Genomic DNA, 26836 nt, shown 5'->3' with positions numbered 1-26836 from the left:
TTTTTTCTCCACAAATCGTTCCATTTTCTCCATACTCGCTCACGTAGGGTAGCCAGGACGCTAATGTAGTAATGCTGATTCACTGTTTGTCCCTCTGGTACCCAATCAATGTGCACAATCCCTTTGATGTCAAAAAAAACAATCATCATTGCCTTGAATTTCGATTTTGACATTCGTGCTTTTTTTTGTCGTGGAGAACCAGGAGTTTTCCAATGCATCGATTGGCGTTTAGTTTCGGGATCGTAAGTAAAAAACCACGATTCATCGCAAGTAATAACATGTTGTAAGAAGGTGGGATCACTTTCAATGTTTTCCAGGATGTCAGAACAAATCATTCTTCGGTGTTCCTTCTGTTCAATTGTGCGACACTTTGGAACCATTTTTGAACACACTTTGTTCATGTTAAAACTTTCATGAAGAATCTGCCTAACACTTTCCTTGTCAACTCCTGTTAACTCAGACACTGCTCTGATTGTTAAACGGCGATCTTGTCGAACAAGTTTACCGATTTTTTCAATGTTTGCATCAGTTTTTGCTGACAATGGTCTGCCAGTTTTATGTCATCACTGGTGTCTTCGCGGCCATCTATAAATCGTTTAAACCACTCAAACACTTGTGTTCGCGATAAACAATCATCGCCATACACTTGTTGTAACATTACAAACGTTTCACTTGCAGATTTTCCTAGTTTGAAACAAAATTTGATGTTAACACGCTGTTCTTTCTGTACACTCAACATTTTCCGACGCACAGACAAAACGTCAACTACTTAAAACAGACGCCACGGGCAGACTGAGTGCAGGAGGCAGATGAAACTCGAGCAGTAGGCGGAGCGAGAGTCACGTGACAGGCCACGCGACTTTCAGCCTTTTTGCATTCGTTTTATTGTTTCACCAGTACTAGTCCGGTTTTTTTCTAGCCACACCTCGTACAAACTTAGCCATTTCGGAAATGTTTTCAATCTTGCCCCGAAAGCCGGCGATCATCAATGGCATCGCACTTTATTCCACGTCCTCCGACTGCTAGAGCTGCCACTGCCCCCTGAGACTGCACCTCGACTTCGAACATAGGCAGTTGTCAAATTAATGCGATTGGACCACTTATAATCTGTATGAAGCCTTCGGGTGTCTCCAGCTCTCTTCCATGTATACAGGGTGTTACAAAAAGGTACGGCCAAACTTTCAGGAAACATTCCTCACACACAAATAAAGAAAAGATGTTATGTGGACATGTGTCCGGAAACGCTTAATTTCCACGTTAGAGCTCATTTTAGTTTCGTCAGTATGTTCTTCCAACCTACGCTCAATGGAGGACGTTATCACGATTTCATACTGGATACTCTACCTGTGCTGCTAGAACATGTGCCTTTACAAGTACGACACAACATGTGGTTCATGCACGATGGAGATCCTGCACATTTCAGTCGAAGTGTTCGTACGCTTCTCAACAATAGATTCGGTGACCGATGTATTGGTAGACGCGGACCAATTCCACGCTCTCCTGACCTCAACCCTCTTGACTTTCATTTATGGGGGCATTTTAAAACTCTTGTCTACGCAACCCCGGTATCAAATGTAGAGACTCTTCGTGCTCGTATTGTGGACGGCTGTGATACAATACGCCATTCTCCAGGGTTGCATCAGCGCATCAGGGATTCCACGCGATGGAGGGTGGATGCATGTATCCTCGCTAACGGAGGACATTTTGAACATTTCCTGTAACAAAGTGTTTGAAGTCACGCTGGTACGTTGTGTTGCTGTGTCTTTCCATTCAATGATTAATGTGATTTGAAGAGAAGTAATAAAATGATCTCTAACATGGAAAGTAAGCGTTTCCGGACACGTGTCCACATAACATATTTTCTTTCTTTGTGTGTGAGGAATGTTTCCTGAAAGTTTGGCCATACCTTTTTGCAACACCCTGCACAAGCTTCCTTCACGATCCAGAATCAAAGTGCTGACAATGATTAAACTCTAAAATTCTACCAGGAGGCTTCCTCTCTATATGTTTTATAGAGACAGATCGAGTGTTAACAACATCTATAATGTAGTTTCTTGTATTTATCCTAATCGAAGATATTGTTTTACCAAGAAAGATACAGTTACGTGGGAACAAAGGCAGGTGAAACCATGCATACTTGACTTTGAAGCTCTTCGTTAATAATTGATGATGTTAATTTTCGCTAGGTTATTGAAAATGCAGATAAGTTATCCAAAGGCAAAAAAAAAGAAATGGAATTCGATTAATCCGATGTCTTGATGTAGACTTTCGTTTGATTGCCTGATAGTAATTGTGATTACTGCGAGCTAAGTAGCTGTTACAGTAATCATTACAGATGTGAAAAGATAAGAGCTGCCTATATATGCAGACTCGAGCAAGGGGAATGCACATTAGTTGTACAGCACTGCTCAGCACGTATGGGAATGCATAAAGGTAAGTCTCTTGAAACTTTGTCGCTTGGTCTTTATCGAAATTATGTTAATTTATGGTCTTCTTTGTCATTTAAAAGTTTGTGTTGTCAGACGTAACGTTCTTGTTCTTTGCCTAATTGACTGGATCACCTGCGAGGATGAGTGGTCTGCGTATTTGGCTGCTCCCTATTGTTACGATGACTGGTGTGCTGTAGTACGAACTGGCGCCTTATGCAGTTGTAGACTTCAACTAACGGTGCCGCGTTTTTTTTTGTTTGCAGCTTCGTGTGTGACGTCACTGCTGCTGCTGGGGGCGCTGGTGGCCTACGCCGCGGCCTCGGCCAGCCTCAGCACCCGCTACGACCAAACCAGTGGCCGCCTCGTCATCTTGCTGACAGAAGGTGAGCCGGCAGGCGGCTGGTCACCCTCCCCCTCCTACCCCCCCCCCCCGCCCCGCTGGTGCTCTCACTTGACGCCGCCTTTCTGTCATGTGTCATTCTCAAAAATTTTCACACACACCTGCCGACATTGTTGCACGCATTTGCCAACGACAGTAGGTGGACTAAATCGCAGAGGGTTGGAAGGAAGGTATGAAGATGAGAATTTCTTGTCCCATCAGGCAGTGAGTTCATACGAAAGACGTAAGGAAGAAAGAAAGATTGGTGTTTAATGAACCACCAGTTATGAGGTCATTAGAGACATGGAGTAAGCATACACTACTGATCATTAACATTGCTACACCAAGAAGAAGCGCACATGATAAAAGGTTATTCATTGGACAAATATATTATACTAGAACTGACATGTGATTACATTTTCACGCAGTTTGGGTGCATAGGTCCTGAGAAATCAGTACCCAGAACAACCACCTCTGGCCGTAATAACAGCTTTGATATGTCTGGGCATTGAATCAAACAGACCTTGGATGGCGTGTACAGGTACAGCTGCACATGCAGCTTCAACACGATACCACAGTTCATCAAGAGTAGTGACTGGCGTATTATGACGAGTCAGTTGCTCGGCCACCATTGACCAGACGTTTTCAATTGGTGAGAGATCTGGAGATTGTGCTGGCCAGGGCAGCAGTCGAAAATTTTCTGTATCCAGAAAGGCCCATAGAGGACCCACAACATGCGGTCATGCATTATCCTGCTGAAATGTATGGTTTTGCAGGGATCGAATGAAGGGTAGAGCCACGGGTCGTAACACATCTGTAATGCAACGTCCACTATTCAAAGTGCCATCAATGCGAACAAGAGGTGACCGAGACGTGTAACCAATGGCACCCAATACCATCACGCCTGGTGACACGCCAGTATGGCGAAGACGAATACACGCTTCCAATGTGCGTTCACCGCGATGTCACCAAACACGGATGCGACCGTCATGATGCTGTAAACAGAACCTGGATTCATCCGCAAAACTGACGTTTTGCCATTCGTGCACCCAGGTTCGTCGTTGAGTACACCATCGCAGACGTTCCTGTCTGTGATGCAGCTTCAAGGGTAACCGCAGCCATGGCCTCCGAGCTGATAGTCCATGCTGCTGCAAACGTCGTCGACCTGTTCGTGCAGATGGTTGTTGACTCAGGGATAGAGTCGTGGTTGCACGATCCGTTACAGCCATGCGGATAAGTTCCTGCCATCTCGACTGCTAGTGATACGAGGCCGTTGGGATCCAGCACGCCGTTCCGTATTACCCTCCTGAACCCACCGATTCCATATTCTGCTAACAGTCATTGGATCTCGACCAACGCGATCAGCAGCAATATCGCGATACGATAAACCGCAATCGCGTTAGGTTACAATCCGACCTTTATCAAAGTCGGAAACGTGATGGTACGCATTTCTCCTCCTTGCACGAGGCATCACAACGCTTCACCAGGCAACGCCGGTCAACTGCTCTTTGTGTATGAGAAATCGGTTGGGAACTTTCCTCGTGTCAGCACGTTGTAGGTGTCGCCACAGGCGCCAACTTCGTGTGAATGCTCTGAAAAGCTAATCATTTGCATATCACAGCACATTCTTCCTGTCGGTTAAATTTCGCGTCTGTAGCACGTCATCTTCGTGCTGTAGCAATTTTAATGGCCAGTAGTATACTTAGGTTGAAGAAGCATAGAAAACTACGTCCGAACAGGCCTTGAAGGCTCGACGGTACCAACCGTCCACCCTTTCGTCCTGAGCTCACAGACGTCACTGGCTGTGTCTATGGAAGAGTATATGGTCAGTACACTGCTTTCCCGTTGTCTGTTTCGGCGACCAGAACCGCTACGTCCTCAACAAAGTAGCTCCCTAATTGGCCTCACAAGGCCTGATTCACCGCACCTGCGAACAGCACTCTGCTGACCTGGGCAGTCACCCATGCTAAGCCCGAAACCGTTTAACTTCTGTGATCTGACGGGTACCGTTGTTACCACTGCGGGAAGGCCGTTGCACATTGAGGAAGAATAGGGAAAGAACTTAATTGTGTTATTTTCATAGGAATCGTACTGACATTTGCACTGATGTCTAGGGAAACGACAGAAAATAGTATCTGCATGGCTAGATGTGGATTCCAATAGCCGGCCACAACCACCTGCCCAGTTTGACTCAAGTCTGAGGGTTTTAGCCGTACTTCAGGCAGCAGTGTACATTTAACTCTGTACGTCCAATACCTATGTGGTTTTCAGAATCGTCTTCTGACACTGGCAATTGCAGTATTTAATCCTTTACTGTAGGGGCAGTTGTACTACAGACTAGTCTGGTCGTCTAATATTTTGAGGCAAGTGACCTTACGTGACAGAAAATTGCAAAAATTATCCTCATGTGAACTACCAGATAACTGACAGGGTACAACAAGGATTTACTTCCCGCCTAGCATTTCAACGATGTGTTGCGAAAAGGGCATTAACTGTGAAAGTGGGACAAGTATTAATTGTACTTCATAATAGCTAGAGTTCGAGAGCAATCTGTTTTCCATTTATGGTAACTATCACCCAGAGAGGTTACCTGGAAATGGTACTAAACACTCATAAATTTCACTCTACTGTGAATTTTACCTTCCACATAACTGGGGAGAGAGATTTTTATGTGACGACATAATCAAAAAAATAAACATTCACTCTTCGTAAAACGCCTGTTTGGAGGCTTTTCGCAGTAGCATAAATAAAAATTCCTAAATCACAATTAAATGTGGAACGATGTTCACATGTTGACAGACGTTAATCACGAATTTAATGAATTTGTAGAAAATTTCAGTGAATTTTAATAGCCAGTTTCACAAATATTACTCTACTACATCCCTTTCTGGTTTAAACAATCCATGCTGAAACGATTTAATAGAATGATATGCTGCCACTACATCCGTTTCTTGTAAACCAGTATGGAGCCCATGACAGAGGGTGCTTTTCGTAGTACCACACGTTAGGAACCAACTGTGGCATTTACGGCGTCTGCCAAATCTAATGATATTGGATGAAATTAAATGTTCCACAACATTTTCACAATTATGTCACAAAAGTAAATTAATTAATTTGTTTCCACTGATGATGGTTTCCTCTATTAAACTGTTCTTTTCAAACTATTAATTACATAATAAAATGCCTAAATGACAACATTCTTAGCACGTAGTACTTTCCATGACTCATCTAAAGTATTTGACCGTAGTAATCACAAATTCTTAATGAAATCAAAACGTTATCTTATTCTGTATTGAGTGGATAACAGGCTTTATCTTACATAAGAAACAGAAAGGAGAAGGGCGCATTAAGACAGACAGAACCTAAGAAAACAGCTATTGTAGAATTTATCGTGTGAAGATGAGACGAGCTTTAACCATCGAGGGTGCACACAGCAACACAGATTTTAGGTTTTCAGTTTTATCCCAGGATGACGGAGACAGTACGAAATAAGCGCCACGATAGTTTCTATTTCCATGTTGATAACGGTCATGAAATTCCTTTCCACCACCAAAATTTGGACTGACTAACCTTATGTGGAACACAACACTATGTGAGCGTTTTGGTAACTTCAGGGAACCAGAGGGGAATGGTTGAGGCGTTGTGGCATATGATGTTGCAGTCAGTAGCTAGTTACGAACGAGAGGATTTCAAGTGGCGAAAACGAAACTTTAATATCATAAATATAATTTTTTTCATTTCTTACCAGTGAACGTGACATCATTGCAGAGTAACCGACTTACATAAAGAACGGAAACATTGTCACTAACACTTAATGAAGAAGTGGTTATTACCTCACAGCTGTCACCTCAAGGCGTTTGTAGTGAAAAAAACAAACCAGGAAGATCGAATGTGAGGTACTGAAGGTTAGCTTAATTGTCGTGATCTAGCGTCAGTTCCACGGAGAGCAGCACGTACATCTATTCGGGAAATTAATACGTAGTTTAATACGTGCAACATAATAACTGTAGTTTTATGACATTCGAACGTATTTGGAGGTGACGTTCTCCAATTTCTACACTCCTGGAAATGGAAAAAAGAACACATTGACACCGGTGTGTCAGACCCACCATACTTGCTCCGGACACTGCGAGAGGGTTGTACAAGCAATGATCACACGCACGGCACAGCGGACACACCAGGAACCGCGGTGTTGGCCGTCGAATGGCGCTAGCTGCGCAGCATTTGTGCACCGCCGCCGTCAGTGTCAGCCAGTTTGCCGTGGCATACGGAGCTCCATCGCAGTCTTTAACACTGGTAGCATGCCGCGACAGCGTGGACGTGAACCGTATGTGCAGTTGACGGACTTTGAGCGAGGGCGTATAGTGGGCATGCGGGAGGCCGGGTGGACGTACCGCCGAATTGCTCAACACGTGGGGCGTGAGGTCTCCACAGTACATCGATGTTGTCGCCAGTGGTCGGCGGAAGGTGCACGTGCCCGTCGACCTGGGACCGGACCGCAGCGACGCACGGATGCACGCCAAGACCGTAGGATCCTACGCAGTGCCGTAGGGGACCGCACCGCCACTTCCCAGCAAATTAGGGACATTGTAGCTCCTGGGGTATCGGCGAGGACCATTCGCAACCGTCTCCATGAAGCTGGGCTACGGTCCCGCACACCGTTAGGCCGTCTTCCGCTCACGCCCCAACATCGTGCAGCCCGCCTCCAGTGGTGTCGCGACAGGCGTGAATGGAGGGACGAATGGAGACGTGTCGTCTTCAGCGATGAGAGTCGCTTCTGCCTTGGTGCCAATGATGGTCGTATGCGTGTTTGGCGCCGTGCAGGTGAGCGCCACAATCAGGACTGCATACGACCGAGGCACACAGGGCCAACACCCGGCATCATGGTATGGGGAGCGATCTCCTACACTGGCCGTACACCACTGGTGATCGTCGAGGGGACACTGAATAGTGCACGGTACATCCAAACCGTCATCGAACCCATCGTTCTACCATTCCTAGACCGGCAAGGGAACTTGCTGTTCCAACAGGACAATGAACGTCCGCATGTATCCCGTGCCACCCAACGTGCTCTAGAAGGTGTAAGTCAACTACCCTGGCCAGCAAGATCTCCGGATCTGTCCCCCATTGAGCATGTTTGGGACTGGATGAAGCGTCGTCTCACGCGGTCTGCACGTCCAGCACGAACGCTGGTCCAACTGAGGCGCCAGGTGGAAATGGCATGGCAAGCCGTTCCACAGGACTACATCCAGCATCTCTACGATCGTCTCCATGGGAGAATAGCAGCCTGCATTGCTGCGAAAGGTGGCTATACACTGTACTAGTGCCGACATTGTGCATGCTCTGTTGCCTGTGTCTATGTGCCTGTGGTTCTGTCAGTGTGATCATGTGATGTATCTGCCCCAGGAATGTGTCAATAAAGTTTCCCCTTCCTGGGACAATGAATTCACGGTGTTCTTATTTCAATTTCCAGGAGTTTATTTCTCGCATTTAAGGTTAAGTGATAATGTAAAAAATTTTGCACGTGTTGCTGTTTGTATTTGGGCTACCGCTAGTTCGCTGTAAACTAGTACTTTTAAAGACGACTGCACAACGGTGGCGACCCGCCTGTTCCAGACGGCAAGGAGGAGGAGGTGGGCTACGTCACGGCGCCGAGCGACGGGTCCGCCCCCATGGCGTGTGAGGACGGCCGCTCCGACGAGGACTGCCTGCAGTTCACCGACTCCAGCATGGCCGTCCGCCACAGGACTCTGGACGACCGCTGCCTCGACATCAAGGTGTCGGCCAAGTCTTCCACGAGGTCCATCAGAGGCTGCCTCAGCCACCGGGGCGCCCACATCTACGGCGGAATCCAGAAGGCCCAGCAGACCTGGCCCGCAGAGTCCGACGTGTTCGACCACTTCTCCTACGTCCCCAAGAAGGAAGACAAAGTGGGCATCGCCGTCCGCTACTGGCTGTTCTCCGACGGCAGATTCGTCCACGTCCCGCCGTACGTACCGCTTTTCGTAGAACAAAATACGAACGACTCGAAGGATGCGCTGTGTTTCATTGCGGAGAACGCCGATCCCTACCCCACACGACGACAAGGCAACGTTTTGGAATTCGACCTGTGCACGTACGATAACGTGAAGCAGGCGCACGAATACGCAATCGAGAACTTCCTCGGCAAGCCGGAAGCAATCCCAGACGAGCGCATGGCCACGCACCCCGTCTGGTCGACGTGGGCCCGCCACAAGAAGGACATCGACGACGCGACGGTGAGGCAGATCGCCGCAGACATCATCGCCCACGGCTTCAACGAGAGCCAGCTGCAGGTGGACGACTACTGGGAGAGCTGCTACGGCAGTCTCACCTTCGACACAGACAAGTTCCCCGACGTGAAGACGATGGTCGACGACCTCCACAAGCTGGGCTACCGCGTCACCCTGTGGGTGCACCCGTTTGTGAACCAGGACTGCGAGCCCTACTACTCGCAGGCACTGGCCAGCGGATACTTCGTCACCAGCGCCAACGGCACGGTCGACACCCAGTGGTGGAGAGGTGTGGGCGGCGTCATCGACTTCACCAACTCCGAGGCAGCAGCTTGGTGGGCGTGCAGAGTCTGGGTGAGTGCTTCAGCCTTGGAATATCTCTTCTCAGGGATATCTGCTCTACAGCATTGCACTGCTGCGTTACCTGCATTCTAAATAAGGGCGTTTAACTGGCGAAAACTCGCAACAGCCCAAATAGAAAAGCCGTAGTAAACTGGGGTAAAAGAAGAGAAACAGCTCTCCTTTTTTTTGAGCCAGCTGTAAACTTCCAGTGTGATGGCAGGACACAGAAACACGATTGTTAGGCTACGTATGATAGGTCTCACATTCATGGGATTTTGAGGTTGAAGCAGAATGCCCCTCTCCATACAAACTCGGTGACTGCTCTGAAGGATTCTATGTTGATGAAACGGAAAGAAATAAGCCTACTACACCTTGTACTATATCGCTCAATTCGTCCTTCGTTAGCAAAACGTAATACGGGTTCTTGATTGTGGAGACTCCTATTTAAAATGAAAGAGAAAGAGGAAGAGAAAAACAAGAGCTAGAGGAAAACAAGAGAAAGAGAAAGAGAGAAAGAGAAAGACAAAAACATCTTGATTGACATTTACTTCTTCAGTATATTAATCAGCACACCAAGCTTGCACAAAATTTTCGGCCTGTTGTTAAATATATTGTAGTTTATCCAAGATCATTATTGCGTTATTTTCAATTTGAGACACATTACGTTAAATCGGTAAAATTATACGGCTTGTGTTACGTTATTGTGACTTAGAATAAATCTTAAATAATTCCGAAAGGAGGATCGTAGCATGAAAATTCGTGTTAACTTTACAGAATTAGACTTACTGTTTGCAGGTTAAAACTGTATGACCTGGCGGAATTCGATGGAAACCTCTGTCCTTCACCTTCCCGAATGAGCTTTCCACACGTGCTCCTCAGCTCCAGTCTGTATGGATCGTTTGTCGGTGCCAGCACATTACACACAAACCATGAGTTCAGATTCGAGTCCACTGCAGAGTAAAAATTTAATTGCAGAAAGATCCCTTCCGCACGCACTTTTCGCCCTCTCGAGACCCAGTTGCTATAGAAAGGACCATATGTTGTCATTCACATGGTAAACCTGGGTAGCAACTGGATATGAAGATGGCGAAGCCGGTCGCCTATAAAGCTAATTGTGATCGTGTTGATATATATATATATATATATATATATATATATATATATTTTTTTTTTTTTTTTTTCAGCACGATCACAATTACCTTTATAGGCGACCCGCTTCGCCATTTCCATATCCAGTTGCTACTCAGGTTCACCATGTGAATGACAACATATGGTCCTTTTTTCAGCAACTGGGTCTCGAGAGGGCGAAAACGGTCATTTTCAAAGATAAACGTAATTGTCATAGAATTAAGAAAATAACATTTAAACTGCTTTAGTAATATCAGTCTCCTCCAGGCGATGTGAAAATGTCAGATCTTGTGTAAACGAAAGCTACTGGTGCATAAAAGAGTGCGTAGGAGCAAAGAAACTATGTACTTAAGCGAGCACTGATCTTAAACTACAATGTCACCTTGAAGATGAGTTGAATGACGCCCCGTTGCACCTTCCTGTTCCACAGCCAGTGCTGCTATGCACTTCGTTTAATGTAGCAAATTAAAAATGACAGTACATTACCCAATGGGAAGCGTCCGGGAACCCCTACGCAGTGACGAATTGCCCCCTAGATGTCTTGAGACGGAGATCCGCCGGTGTGGAAGGACGGGAGGAATGCTGTGTATTTGGTAGAACAGCAAGGACAGGTCTATCTGGAGAGCTGTGTGACTTCGAACGTGGACTGGTCATTGGATGTCGCTATTCATCACTGAGATTTCAGCCTTTCTAGCTGCCAAAGTGGGTTCTTGGTGATGTGATCCTGAAGTGGAAACCCGAAGGAAGAATCACAGCTAAAATAAGACCAGTCATACCTCGTGTTCTGACGGGCACGGACTGTAGAGCAATGTGAAGGATGCTTCAAATCAGCGGAAGCGATGACTGCTGAGTTCTAAAGTGCTAATAGCGATCCTACTAGCAGAATGATCGTGCATATGGAGTTGAAAAGAACGTGGTACAATGGTCGAGCACCTCCTCATAAGTCACATTTCTGTATCCAGTGCTAAGTGATGCTTGAGGTGGTGTAAATAGCGGTGCCACTGGACAGTAGATGGCTGGAAACGAGTGATTATTAGTGCTTAACCACAATATAGCCTTTGGCAATTCCATCGATCGAGTCTGGATTTCGCGAACACCTGGATAATGTTACATGCCATTATGTGTAGAGCTAAAAGTGAACTGTGTAGGAAGTGATGTTCCTGTATGCAGGATTTTTTCACGGATATGATGTAGTGTCCTTAGTACGCTTAAAAAAAAGATAAATTTTGAAGGATATGAAAACAATTTGCACCATTCTGCACAGTGTATGCCAGAGGAACGATGACTGTTTGGAGCACATGACAATGCACTATGCTATTGGACAATAATATTTCTGAAATTGACTGTCCCATCCAGAGTCCACACGTGAACCCAGTGAAACATCTTCGGATTGAGTTAGAACGTCGACATCCCTGGGTCAGGCATCACTACCTTCTTCACTTCCTGCTCTTGAGCAACAAGCGGCTTCCATTTCCCAAAAGATAATCGGGCCCTCATTGAAAGTATCACCAGCAGAGCTCGAGCCATCATAAACGCGAGTGTGGACACACTCCAGATTAATGTACATTTATAGGTGTCTGATACATTTGATCAGAGTACGTAGCAGGAAGGGATGCTTTTGTTTTCCCATACCCATAAAACTGCTTTGATGCTATTTCAAAGCACATTCTTACATTTACTCACTGTTCATGTATTAATGACTTTACTTCAAATTATGCCTGACCTCAGAGAAAGGGAATCATCGCAGTCATCAATGGCACTAAAGTGTATTCTCCTTCTGATTTCCTACTAGTAAACTCTATTGCAACCACAAATCACAAGAGAGTGGCGTTTGAGTCATCGGGTTCAATGACTTGTTAAAATACATCAGAATTTGTTCTCTTGCTGCTGCCACATGGCATGTAGACAGATGCAGCACTAAATTGCTGCGTTACTTCAGCACTTTCTCAGTCATAGAACAATCAACATTAGAAATATTTGAGAGCATTTCTCGTGGAGAAACAGCGTTCTCGTTAAAAGTACTTTACAAATCGACACAAACAAGGTCGACCCTAAAACATTTATTTCGGTGGTAACCAGTTTCAGTCAGTTTTTGAGCATACTCAGACCCCCATACCATGATAGTGATGGTAGGCAATGGCGGTGAATGGAGCGGGTGCTGTAATTCCATGAAAGTCAACGTTCGTAGTGACCTAATCCGCTTACCATAGAAATAAATGTTTTTAGGGTCGACACTGTTTGTGTCAATTCTTAAAACCAACATAAGTTCACTGTGATCTTCGGCAGTTCGCTTCCGTTGCTACAACCAGTCACACTGTATCTGCAGCTTGTCAGATAATTCGGAGGTTGTGTGGAAACCACGATCGTATGGATGGTTATACAGAGATTCTGACAGAGGGCACCTGAATGGGTATCTGTCCAGTTCCACAGCTGCACTTTATTATACACTATTGTAAATTATACGAACACTGCACTGGCCCACAGGTTACAAAATCTGCCATTATCTTGACGATCTTACATATAGCCTGGAAACTAGATTTAACACACGTTAAATTTATGAAAGTCGGAAGAATAGTTCTGACCTATATTATCATTCATTAGTTGGTGGCACTCAAGATGAAACTGAAACATAATTGGATTGGTGATTACAGAGATCATTGTTTACAGAGGATCGTTTTGCGGTGATGAGTATCACTTGCGTAGCCACATTACAGGATAAAGGCAATCCCTTCTCCCTGGAATGAGCATCAGTTTAACATTATAATTTTTTTCACTTGTTAGCGGAAATATTCTGCAGGGAAGGCTAACTGAAATTTACCTGTCCTTTAAAATGCACAGCTTGGTCTGATAACATCAAAATAACTGGATCCTTCCACATTGGAATCATCTGTGCGATGCACATGTGAGTGCAATCTGTATATATATGATATCCTATAGCAATTCAGGTTACAGGGTCAATTAAAAAAAATAGTCAGGTTACTATAAATTATAATCATGGCATTCGGCTTTGTAGAGACGCTATCTTATTCCGAATTAAGGAAAGCCACCGCATGCACTCACTGGGTATGCTGCTTGTCGACTTAATTCATGGGACTGAAAATTACAAGTGTTCAGTTTACCCAGATTCTATCGAGAGACTTTTCGGTAGAAAGTTCATTTGAACACATTATAATATGGATAGTACGACGCGTTGTAAGCTTAAAAATATAATTCAAATAGTAAGTGAAGAAAAGGGAAATGACGGAAATAACAAACCCTGGAAAAAAATGTAGAGTTGATCGAGATCTGTTTTAGTTTCACTATGTTTCCTGAAACAGTGTAAGTGGCACAGAAACAACTGGGTTGTTATTCGTAAACGTGGGCTTCAGTTCCACAATGAAGGACAACTATCTAAAACATTCATCTTAACAGTTGACGATAATGCTCAGCAAAACGTGTCACATGTAAATGACCTGCTTCTATATGAGAGAGCATACATCAGCATTATACAGGAATGAATGATGAAAGATTGGATGAAGATCCTCTTCAACATGGGTACAAAGACCAAACACTTCTGCAAACCGAGTTGTCAGTGAAATGAATGAATACATCACACGTGAAAGATACATTCGAAGTAGAGTGAAATTAATCGAAAAATTACAATGCAAATGCGTTTTCTATGAGGAAGAGCATCATTTGATCTCACCAGTTCAAGTGCCTTGTGACACGATTTGAATCTGCGTGCACACAACACCGACTGTTAACCACCAGTGTTAGAGCAAAAATTACGCTTTCCAGCTTCTGTCGGAAAAGACGTGATTGACCACAACCTCCAAGAAATTCGCGAGACGGTACAACAGCCCTACCATGTGCCACACCAAAGACAATCATGCAAGACATACTCTCGACTGACAAATTTGCAGATTTTTGGAAGTTGTTGCGTGCAGCAATTCACGTCAAGCAATGAAATGGGGCGAAATACCGGCCACCTTTCAAAGGTCAGGAGAATCAGCGGAATTGACGCATGGTTCAGGGAATGGCAATTGAATCTCAATGTAGACAAGTGTAATGTGCTGCGAATACACAGAAAGATAGATCCTTTATCATTTAGCTACAAAATAGCAGGTCAGCAACTGGAAGCAGTTAATACCATAAATTGTCTGGGAGTACGCATTAGGAGTGATTTAAAATGGAATGATCATATAATGTTGATCGTCGGTAAAGCAGATGCCAGACTGAGATTCATTGGAAGAATCCTAAGGAAATGCAATCCGAAAACAAAGGAAGTAGGTTACAGTACGCTTGTTCGCCCACTGCTTGAATACTGCTCAGCAGTGTGGGATCCGTACCAGATAGGATTGAAAGAAGATATAGAGAAGATCCAACGGAGAGCAGCGCGCTTCGTTACAGGATCATTTAGTAATCGCGAAAGCGTTACGGAGATGATAGATAAACTCCAGTGGAAGACTCTACAGGAGAGACGCTCAGTAGCTCGGTACGGCCTTTTGTCAAAGTTTCGAGAACATACCTTCACCGAAGAGTCAAGCAGTATATTGGTCCCTGCTACGTATATCTCGCGAAGAGACCGTGAGGATAAAATCAGAGAGATTAGAGCCCACACAGAGGCATACCGACAATCCTTCTTTCCACGAACAATACGAGACTGGAATAGAAGGGAGAACCGATAGAGGTACTCAAGGTACCCTCCGCCACACACCGTCAGGTGGCTTGCGGAGTATGGATGTAGATGTAGATGTAGATGTAGATTTGTGAAGCAAGAGATGGGTAAGCGCTTGACGCAAATTTGTGTCGGGCTGTGACTCATTCCTCGATTTCTCTACTGCTAAAAGCATTGTCTGCGAATGGCAAGTAACCACATTTCCGACTGAGTATACAGTTTCGGTATTCGCCTTCTGTTTCTGCTCATGTTACATTTAACGTCTTCTCCTCGGCCAGGGACTTCTTGTTTACTGTTTGTTTCCAGGCACTGCACAAGGCGACCGGCATCGACTCGTTCAAGTTCGACGCCGGAGAGACCAGCTGGCTGCCGTACGAGTCGACCATCGAGCCCCTCGAGCTGAACCCGGTGCGCTTCACCGACGACTACGTGAGGACGGTGTCCCAGTTCGGCCCCCTGATCGAGGTGCGGTCCAGCGTGCGCAGCCAGCAGCAGCCGGTCTTCTTCCGCATGTTCGACAAGCACAGCAGCTGGAGCGCCCAGAACGGCCTGCGCACGCTCATCCCCTCGCTGCTGCACATGAACGTGGTCGGCCACCCGTTCGTGCTGCCCGACATGATAGGCGGCAACGTCAACAGCGGCAACGGGCCCGACAAGGAGCTCTACATCCGCTGGCTGGAGGCCACCGTCTTCATGCCGGCGCTGCAGATGTCCATCGCGCCCTGGGACTTCGACGACGAGGTGCGTCCAGTCCCAGAGTCCCTCGTCTCATTCACTTGACGGTCTTTCTATAAATTCAACGTTCGTTGCCCCTGGAATGACCACAGATACAGGGTCCATGTTTGTCTTTTTCTATCAGTGAAATCTTTGCATTGTCTTCATTAAAATCCAAATCCGACGACACATGATAATGAACCAAGCATGGACTAGGTTTATAACAATTATAATCGAAAATAAGTCATTTTAGACCACGTGCAGAGATACACCATCACCTAGTTCACGATGTAACCTGCAAGTCAAGGGATAGTGTAAGCCTGCCCACTGGAATGAACGAGTAACATTGCATGCTTTTTGTGGTGTCACCGCCAGACACCACACTTGTTAGGTGGTAGCTTTAAATCGGCCGCGGTCCATTAGTACATGTCGGACCCGCGTGTCGCCACTGTCAGTGATCGCAGACCGAGCGCCACCACACGGCAGGTCTACAGAGACGGACTAGCACTCGCCCCCAGTTGTACGACGACTTTGCTAGCGACTACACTGACGAAGCCTTTCTCTCATTTGCCGAGAGACAGTTGGAATAGCCTTCAGCTAAGTCCATGGCTACGACCTAGCAAGGCGCCAATAACCATTTCTAGAGAGAGTCTCACTTGTATCATCAAGAATGCTGTATACAAATGATGGATTAAAGTTAAGTATTCCAGCAGCTACGTACTTTTCTTTATAGCATTCATTACGTATCCTGTTCCAGACCTCACGCCAGTCTGCGTTAGATTATAGCGTGCATTTCGGCCTCCTCTAATTACAAGGTGTTGGCACATCTGCCAACACATCACTTTTACTTAGCTATTATTTCTAAATACCCTCCACTATGAAGCTACAGCACATATTTACGAACTTTTTATTTGAATTCACACTGGCGATCTTGAAGATGTGCTGCTGTCATGTTCCAGTGCGTCCAGAATTTGGACATAACTTTCTCTTACTGATCTCTTATCGACTTTAGAATTAATTTTTATTCCATTTTCCTTCTCTCAATGCTTTAGATAGACAGTAGTGTCTAATATTCTAATAAGGATAACAGCAATATGTCACCCGTCGTTTCGTTTTGAGTGGAAGCTACTACCAAAATCACCCAACACACGAACTATTCAATGAATTCCTCCCCTTTCACGTTCTTCATACACACAATAGCAAATGTTTATGATTTGAAAGCACTAGCGAAGCTTTATATGTTTCTGTTATGATTAGGTACAAGAAAAGCAATAATTGTAGCATTTGACGTGCCACTTTAGACATTGAAAGCTTACAGCATGTCTCCTTGTAATTGGAATACAGAGAACTTAGACAGTATACAAATTTCATAAAATATCTTTAGGTGTATCATGCCTCTCTTGTATTCTTACAGATTTTTGTGTTCGTTACAAGGGAAAACAGGTGCCAGTACGTAAGACTTCGTTAAAGGAAATGTGGGGATCCGCAGCCTCCGGATGTTTAATAAACATAAACATGGTCTGTAGTAGGCTGCAATTTGATTTTTAATTAATTGTGTGATCAACTAATTTGATAACGACAATTACACGAAATTGGCCAATCACACAATTGAATAAAATTACATTACAGCCCACTACGCACTATGTTTACGTTTATTAGACTGTTCCTCGCATGTTGTTACTCACGACTACCATTAGTCTGTTGTCACCATCTGTTCAAAAAAATGGTTCAAATGGCTCTGAGCACTATGGGACTTAACTGCTGTGGTCATCAGTTCCCTAGAACTTAGAACTACTTAAACCTAACAAACCTAAGGACATCACACACATCCATGCCCGAGGCAGGATTCGAAACTGCGACCGTAGCGGTCACGCGGTTTCAGACTGTAGCGCCTAGAACCGCACGGCCACTCCGGCCGGCCACCATCTGTGGTCAGCGTGTGAGGTTTCATGTATTGCCCACTAAAAGCACTAAGACACAGCCAGGATGGCAGGCAGCTCAGTTCCGTTACTCACTGGATACCACTGTATCGAGATCAGGACCTTCAGAGCCTAACATAAATAACCGAATTTTGCGTTCATGTCATAGCTACTGGAAACCAGTCAGAACGAGAGGCGTACCCATTATCAACTAAGAGTGAATGAAAATGTGATCCAAAAAACTGGCTGCCTGCAACACTGCCACTACCGTCAACTCGATTTTCCTGTCTTCTAGCTTATGGAAAACAAAACAACAACAAAATCAGTAACAACAACTTTTGAGCTATAAGTCCCCAGTGTTTCGTTGTTTATTTTAGTACCATGTTGCAGTTATCTATTAAGACAAAGCTATAACTTTTTCACCAATTAGTGTGGTGTTTACACTGCACGTCCTCTGTAGGTATCACCAAGAGTGTGTCCGCAACACAGGTCGTGTACAAATGGAAAGCACGGGACTGTGCTGCACGTACACCTGCAGCTGCCCCTTCTTCTATATTTGCATTTCCCTCACCGACATCCCATAACTCTCATAGCTCGTGGGCAACCAACCAGTACTCACTGTACACTGGGCTGAACCTTCGCACATTTTCTCGGAGAACACTCCTTTCATGTTCCTTATTATTCGTCCACTGACAGAACACAGCATGTTGTTCTCAATGGAGAGACGTCTACAGACGTTAAAGTAACCTCTGGCGTGCCACAGGGGAGTGTTATGGGACCATTGCTTTTCACAATATATATATATAAATGACCTAGTAGATAGTGTCGGAAGTTCCATGCGGCTTTTCGCGGATGATGCTGTAGTATACAGAGAAGTTGCAGCATTAGAAAATTGCACCGAAATGCAGGAAGATCTGCAGCGGATAGGCACTTGGTGAAGGGAGTGGCAACTGACCCTTAACATAGACAAATGTAATGTATTGTGAATACATAGAAAGAAGGATCCTTTATTGTATGATTATATGATAGCGGAACAAACACTGGTAGCAGTTACTTCTGTAAAATATCTGGGAGTGTGTGTGTGGAACGATTTGAAGTGGAATGATCATATAAAATTAATTGTTGATAAGGAGGGTACCAGGTTGAGATTCATTGGGAGAGTCCTTAGGAAATGTAGTCCATCAACAAAGGAGGTGGCTTACAAAACACTCGTTCGACCTATACTTGAGTATTGCTCATCAGTGTGGGATCCGTACCAGGTCGGGTTGACGGAGGAGATAGAGAAGATCTAAAGAAGAGCGGCGCGTTTCGTCACAGGATTATTTGGTAAGCGTGATAGCGTTACGGAGATGTTTAGGAAACTCAAGTGGCAGACTCTGCAAGAGAGGCGCTCTGCATCGCGGTGTAGCTTGCTGTCCAGGTTTCGAGAGGGTGCGTTTCTGGATGAGGTATCGAATATATTACTTCCCCCTACTTATACCTCCCGTGGAGATCACGAATGTAAAATTAGAGAGATTCGAGCGCGCACAGAGGCTTTCCGGCAGTCGTTCTTCCCGCGAACCATACGCGACTGGAACAGGAAAGGGAGGTAATGACAGTGGCACGTAAAGTGCCCTCCGCCACACACCGTTGGGTGGCTTGCGGAGTATAAATGTAGATGTAGATGTAGACTGTGTATGAACAGCTGCTACGCTGCAGATTATCAGCTTCTTGTATATCATATGCTGTACCCATAGTTTGCATTAGCTGTAATATAGGACACCACGACTGTAGGAATAGCTACTAAAGAATCTATTTTACTACGAGTAACTAGGAAGGCGCAGAGTTCTCATACGTACAGGACATGTCTTTGCATCTGGATACTGACTCGCCTACTCTACTGATATACGTTTTGTCAAAACGCTTGTGGAGTGTAGAGATGGGCAAAACTGTTCTTTTCAGAGATCGGATCAGAACTGTTCACTCCCTGAAATGAATTAGCTCTTTTTCATGACTCACCACTCATTTACAATAGAAAATAAATGGAAGGCACATTGCCCTTTAAACTTGGTTTATTCCAGTACTATACCTGTATTTTGACCTTATTTGATCCTATTTTGAAGTAACACAGACAATGAGTAAGAATTTTGTATTGTTTATTGAAATTTCCACGATATGACAAAGTTTTTGATTATTGATTTATTTTGCACTATCGTGGTTTTTTGGGTGATCGGAAAATATTGTAACCTGAGATTTACATTAACAATATATTAGCTATAATGTATTAAAATTTCATTAACCTCATACAAATACATCGCAAGCCATATATTTTTAAAGTGAACGTTTCCTTCCGAAGACGCCTAAAATCGCAAAATCCGTACCAGAATAAGAAAAAAAATATAAATTTGACTGTAAAACGAAAGTGCTGCATATAGCCTTACGCAGAATGAAACAAGGAAAATATTGGTGTATCACATTTTGCGATACGTTTATCGGTTCACTCGTAATTAAAGCGTAAATTCGAGTGTCCATAACAAAAACCCTATAGTAAGAGGAGTCGTCAGGAACCTAATCTGACCAGTTTAAACAAATAAAAATAAAATAAAAACAAATGATGTATACATAACATAATAATGTAATATACATAGCGGTATTACTACGAAAAACAATATCCAGTAGAGACGAACTCCGATGCAGAAGCACTGAGTCGAGCAGGTCGAGCCGCAAGCTGTATTACTGCATGAGCTAAGACCGCAGAGACCAGAGTGACACCTGAGTTGCTTTGCTCAACGCTCTGGCTAGAGTCGAGAACGGTGGGGTGAGCGTTGAGCGGGTGAGTTCCGAGGGTGGGGGGAGCGGTGAACGGCCACCACTCACCCGCTCCAAGACAAATCGTCCATTCCCTTGCGAGCAGGTTGTTGCAAGTAGTTCCTATGTTATCCGCTAGGTGGCTCTCTGTCCTGTTGCTCGCATCAACTGCCCAGAGGGCAGGACGTGCGACTGAAACGATCGCCGACAGAGCGCGATGCGAAGTTAAGCTGCGCCAGACACTGCACGTGGCAGACGACGCACAGAGACGGCACGGCATATGTGAAACACAAAATCCAATGGGGCACTGCACAATGCAGGCAGCCAAGGTAGAAGCAGGGCAGAGGCCGGCGCTGGCTGTGTTGTGTGGCGTGCACTGTGCTGTGACCAGCAGAGGTGCTGCTGATATGCTCCGTCTCTCTCTCTCTCTCTCTCTCTGCCGTGGGAAACGTTTGGCTCTACCGTTCTTTTTTTCTGAATCACTGATTGTTCACTCCTTTGAAAGATTCAACTCTATGAATTAGTTCAAGAGCGGATCCCCCATCTCTAGTGGAGTGGGGTAGGGGGGCTGCTTTCGATATAGCTACAAGTTGATCGTAAAGGAGGCACACACATTCTGCAAGTTTCATGATAAAGGTCATTTTCCTTTTAGATACAGTGATTTTTCGGATACCATCATAACCTCACTAGGATTGGAAAAATTTACACATGATAAAGTAGAGCTGTGAATATTGTTATGGAGCAAAAACTCCATAGTTTCGAGGGCCATCTTTCCTTGTCCTATGAAAAATCTACGAGTGTATGGCCGTATCCCTACCGTATTACTGTCCGTGAATAAACTGAGGAGTTTCCTTTCACGAAGACAACTCATCTGTCGCTCCTGTAACTGATGTGTGCGCCTGTGTGTGTGTGTGTGCTGCAGACGGTTGAGATCGCCCGCAACATGACGTCGCTGCACGTGCAGTACGCGCCGCGCATCGTGGAGCTGATGAAGCAGACGGTGCAGGACGGCAGCCCCGTCAACCTGCCCCTCTGGTGGCTCGACCCCACCGACGACACGGCACTCACCGTCGACTCAGGTACGGCCTACGCCTCTCTCTTTCTCATCCACTGGCTCAGGCTTCCGGCTCTCTTCTGCTTTCTGTCTTGACTCCAATGTTTTTTTTCTCTTAATACGGCTTTTTTGCTTTACCTGTCCGCGTAATTTGGCTTCTGAATCTAATGCTGCTGTTGACCAGTGGTAGTCTCTGACTTTGCTATTTTATGTGAACATTACTCATTGTAAAACGTCACATAAATAATTTATTATATTGTATTATTGGTAACAAAGGAGATTCCAAACGAAGTATAAAACACAATCAATGTAGAAAATGCACGCATAAAACTGAGTACTCTCCCCCACATTGAACAAACCTGTTCCACTTCACACGACCTGCATCACTCACCTATTTTATTGTGTTTCATATTTCATTATCCCAATCAATGTGCCACTCGTAGCTACTTTGCAACTAAGAGTTATGGCTCTCTGAACACGAAGTGAACAGTGATACACAGTTCACAAAAAATGGTTCTCCTATCTAAGAACAGTTACTTAATAACTATTGCCGACACCATACAGATTCAAACCTATCACTTTATTAAATCCTGAGCAAATGGTAATCTCTCAAAAACTTCTGGAAGAGTTACACGTCGTAGTTTCACCGTTACACACGACTGGTGTGCCTGGACGCTTGTCTCAGCAAGAAGTAGCTTCTGCCGCTTCACTGTGCTATCTTTCGCATCTTCTGACCAACGTGCCCCTGCAAATACAAATTGTACAGAAAATAAACAGTTTTTTCAGCCTTCAGTTGCAAGATAATTTTTACTCGTTTACCTAGGTTTCGATTCCAGTAATGGAATCTTATTCAGAACAAAAATTAAATTATTTTGAGAGCCAAATACTGGCCATGTCACAGATTAAAAATTAAAACAATGAAGACGCATAATCATAAGATTATGACTGTCGAAATTAAAACCATTAAGGTGAACGTAGACGGAGCTACGCCGGCCAGATATAAGGACCACACGTGAGCGGCTCGGAGTTTATATCTGACCGGCGTAGCTCCGTCTACGTTCGCCTTAATGGTTTTAATTTCGACAGACATAATCTTATTATTATGCGTCTTTATTGTTTTAATTTTTAATCTGTGACATGGCCAGTGTATGGCTCTCAAAATAATTTAATTTTTGTTCTGACGAAGATTCCGTTACTGGAATCGAAACCTAGGTAAACGAGTAAAAATTATCTTGCAACTGAAGGCTGAAAAAATTGTTTATTTTCTGTACATTTCACAGTTGCTGACGCGCTGCAATATGTTAAAGATTTGTAAATACAAATTGCACTCTCCCGCGCCTGCTCTGCTGCCCGATGCTGAATTAATTTCAGCCCAAGGTATTACTCACACCTGACTCTGTGAAAGACAATAGGCCTACTTCTGTGAAAAAAAGATTCTAGCCCATGACGACCAATCTGATGAGGTTCAATGTCGCAATACCTTTGTACCTTCAATTACACGACACTTACGGGGCGCGAAAACCTGAAACAGCCAATCCGTGCACTGATGTTACACACGAATATCTCTCATTCTCGACTAATGGAAGAATATCTACGATTGCCAAACTGCTTTAAACTAGGTTGATATTGACGATTGAAAGAGGCCATGAAAATTTCCATGCTGTGTGTCTGATGTGTGAACACAGTTCATAACAACACAGAGAGAATTAAATAGTACAGCATGGAGGAAACGTCACACATCCCGTAATCTAAAGTAATCCTCGTTTTTACTTTATGCACGAGATGTAATCAATAAATTCGGTGAATAATTTTGCTATAAACAAAGTGATTAACCTACATGGAATTCAACTTAATCCAGTTAAAAGTACAGTCTTTGGCTAGCAACACACTTCTCCCATGTTGAATCCATGACTGGAAGCATTTCTGGGCTGCTTCGTTTGGAGGACAGTTCAGCTGCCCTGCCATAGCCCTCGCACACTGTTAACAATAGTGTTGTTTTTCGCTGTACACTTGTACCTTGTTCAGGCTTTTATGGCTGTCTGATATTAATAAATATATTTTTAGGAGTATGAAGCCGTATATCTCATCTGTATAATCTAACAACTTTGTTCTCTAGAGCAGTACGAGTTTTGCTGCACTTTATATTTACGTTTCTGTTGTAGTTTCTCCAGTTCTTTAACCTTGTTATCTACTCTGTCCTTTTGTCCTTCTAAGAACCTCTTTTCTGACAGCACCTAATTTCTTTCTCTTTCAATATAATCCATGTTTCACATTCACCCACTGCCATAAGGATGCCCATAGTTTTCCCATAAGTTAGTTGCAATTTCTCTTCGTCCATTACTTCATAAATGCATATCATATGTAGCAGTTATCTAATTTATTCTTCAAATTGCATTCGTAATGTTATCTTCTTAATGAAAATACAACGTCGGTCCTACGGAAATGAATGAATTTATCACTTTCCTACTCTATTTCAATTTTTATATGTTAATTTGTGAAATGGCATGTCTCTATAATTCTCGTAATTGTCGTACTATGTGCTCCACACGTTCTCATATACTATTTCGTCCTGAATTTCTTACCGTTACAGAATAACACACTTTTGTATTTGTCCTACATTTTTATAATATTTTCTCTCTTTATTGTGGGGTTTCACCATTTTATACAGAAAATCTTTCCTCTAATAAATATGAAATTGCTCTCCTATTCTAAATCCGTCTTAGCTTTCTTGATTTGTGTATCTACATTTCTATTTTGGCTATGTTATTTATTATTATTTTGTTCCATTTATTTTTTCATTCTTCTTTGCAACTCAGTCTTCTGTTTCTTCATTCATAATTATTCATCTTTTGATTGGCTCCTTATGTCTGTGATATGTCTAAAAAGAACGCACTTTTCATTTGGTCTACTCTTCATTTACATTTTCTGCCATTTTCATTACTCTCTCAAATGTACGTTTTCTTTTCTTTGGTCATTTTTTCTTTACTGAGTTCTCTTGTAACAATAAGACATTCCTTGAATTTCTAAAAGACATTTTTAGCGATTGTGCTTCGCTGTCTATTTATTACAGTAAAAAGAAGCAGTTTCAGTTTACATAGCTGTGTTCATAGACTCCTATATCCTTGAAAGATCTTGCGTAATTCCTTAATTAGTTATAAGTTGATGGGTGTTTTCTGGTAGAGCACATGATCTTGTGGACTTGTTTCATTAACTACGTGTTTTTTAGTTCCAATGGTATTTTTTGTCGTTACATTTCAAGTTTTTACAATCGTATCACCTCCCTCTATATATTCATCATATTTTAAATGTTTGGTGGTAATTTGTAAACCATTTATAATGTATATGTCATCATCACATCATAATTGTTCTCATGCATAAAAATCTAACAGCTTTAATTTGTCTCGTTCTGTTTTGAATCACACTTAACAAAATTCCAAGATATTTTATTTCAATCGTTAGGAGATAACAGGCGATTTAATTATTGAAAATATATTATTATAATGTAGTCCTATATCTAAACGGAAATACAAAGAGTGTGGGTGAGTCAGGTTCTCAGGATACAATAAAAATAGTTTTCAAGAGGAAGTACCGATGTCAAAAAGACTGATTCTGTTTGTGGACGCTTCATGTGCCGTCATGTCCTCTCAAGAGAGAAATGGAATACTCATTATTATCTCCACAGTACTTAAAAATTTAAGCATCTCGAAAAGAGTTGTTACTAAGTGAAGATAATAAATTGAAGAATGCAATAATCGTTGAATGCTTTGCCAATCAGCTATTCTCCAATTAAGGCGTTATTTTACTTTTGGGCCACTAATCAGCTGATGTGAGATGCTGACAGTTGATCTGTTCCCTCTCACTTCATCAGACCACTTGCTGAGGAGACAGCGTGGTGGGTTGCCTGGTTGTACCTGACTGTGTGCTCTCTGTCTGCAGAGTTCCTTCTGGGGGAGGATATCCTTGTGGCGCCGGTGGTGACCCACAGCACAACTGCACGTGACATCTACCTGCCCAAGGGCAACTGGAGGGACGAGGTGGACCCAGCTCACCCCGTCATAGAAGGCCCCACCTGGCTCCGCAAATACCCTGCGCCGCTCAACACTCTGCCCTACTTCACCAGAGTCAGCTCTGCATAAGGCCGCCGATTGAAGATGCATACTGTGCAGTCGTTGTACAAATTAAATGAAGTGAATTATAAAATGTAAAAAAAATACGTTTCAGAATATAAATAAAGCAATAAAGACACTCTTATGTCAATCATGTTACTTACCTAGTCACGTCATCTGTTAGCGCAAAGTAGGTGCAGTTGAACCATACTGCATGACAAACTGTTATCACAATAACTGTCTTTGTTTCACATTCAGTGTTTTAGATGTGCCACAGATGTTAACTGGGTTTTTCTGTGCTAAAGCTTTCTCGCCATTCATGATTTGTTATTGTCAAGGAATGTGTTTCGTACAGTGGTATCCACCTAAATTGTAAGCCTCCTACTCTCTTTTTTTAAAATTCAGATTACGTCGAAGTATGTGTGCAGAAACTTGCCTTGAATTAAATGGCCTCTTCTGTATAAACTTAAGACTCCTTCAAGCAGTAGAATAAGTGAAGGAAAAAAGTAGCTTGCTTTGTGCAACGCAATAAGAGTGGACACATGAACACTTGATTGAACTCCACAAACTTACTAATTGCTGACAAGCTTATGGTCTGACATCATTGACATGTAAGTAACAAAGCGTATTTATCCAAGTTACGTACAGTGAGCATGCTTGACTCAGTCTGTTAACCTAGCTTTTCTGTTTAGAAATCTGAAATTTAAAGATGCGAAGCAATCACATCGTATATAGAGTACAAGGTGTACAACTTTGCTTCCGCCGTTTGCCGATAGGTGGCGACAACGGTAAGTAGCGGTCGAAAGAAACAGATCGCAGACGTCAAGCAGTTAGCTTGGACCTCGGTCAACATAACCTCATACAAACATTAGTCGATTTGTGTCTGCATCATTAAGTTGTTCTTGATTGAAAATGTCAGTTTACGAGCCTAATTCTCGTCGTTTGCGGGAGGTGTTACTGTTTTGTTTCAATATGAAGAAAACAGCGGCTGAGTCTCATCGAATGCTCTCAGGTACGTATGGTAAGGACGCTATTAGTGAAAGAACATGTGAGTGGTTTCAACGCTTCAA

The 26836-nt window shown here is 43.7% G+C and overlaps 1 protein-coding gene across 1 annotated transcript; it reads left to right on the top strand.

Annotated features, from left to right (window-relative positions):
* The first annotated feature begins 2408 nt into the window (after nucleotides 1-2408).
* Nucleotides 2409-25852, top strand: LOC126094920 (myogenesis-regulating glycosidase-like). The gene is made up of 6 exons (XM_049909567.1): nucleotides 2409-2433; nucleotides 2693-2812; nucleotides 8425-9413; nucleotides 15493-15927; nucleotides 21529-21685; nucleotides 25597-25852. Exons 1-6 carry the CDS (start codon nucleotides 2418-2420, stop codon nucleotides 25794-25796), a joined length of 1917 nt encoding a protein of 638 aa, XP_049765524.1. The 5' UTR covers nucleotides 2409-2417; the 3' UTR covers nucleotides 25797-25852.
* The last annotated feature ends 984 nt before the right edge of the window (nucleotides 25853-26836 follow it).

Source organism: Schistocerca cancellata, chromosome 8, assembly GCF_023864275.1.
Source record: "Schistocerca cancellata isolate TAMUIC-IGC-003103 chromosome 8, iqSchCanc2.1, whole genome shotgun sequence".
NCBI classification, from domain to species: Eukaryota; Metazoa; Arthropoda; class Insecta; order Orthoptera; family Acrididae; genus Schistocerca; species Schistocerca cancellata.
Note: the sequence above shows the minus strand (reverse complement) of the source record. Positions and strands in the feature narration are given on the sequence as shown.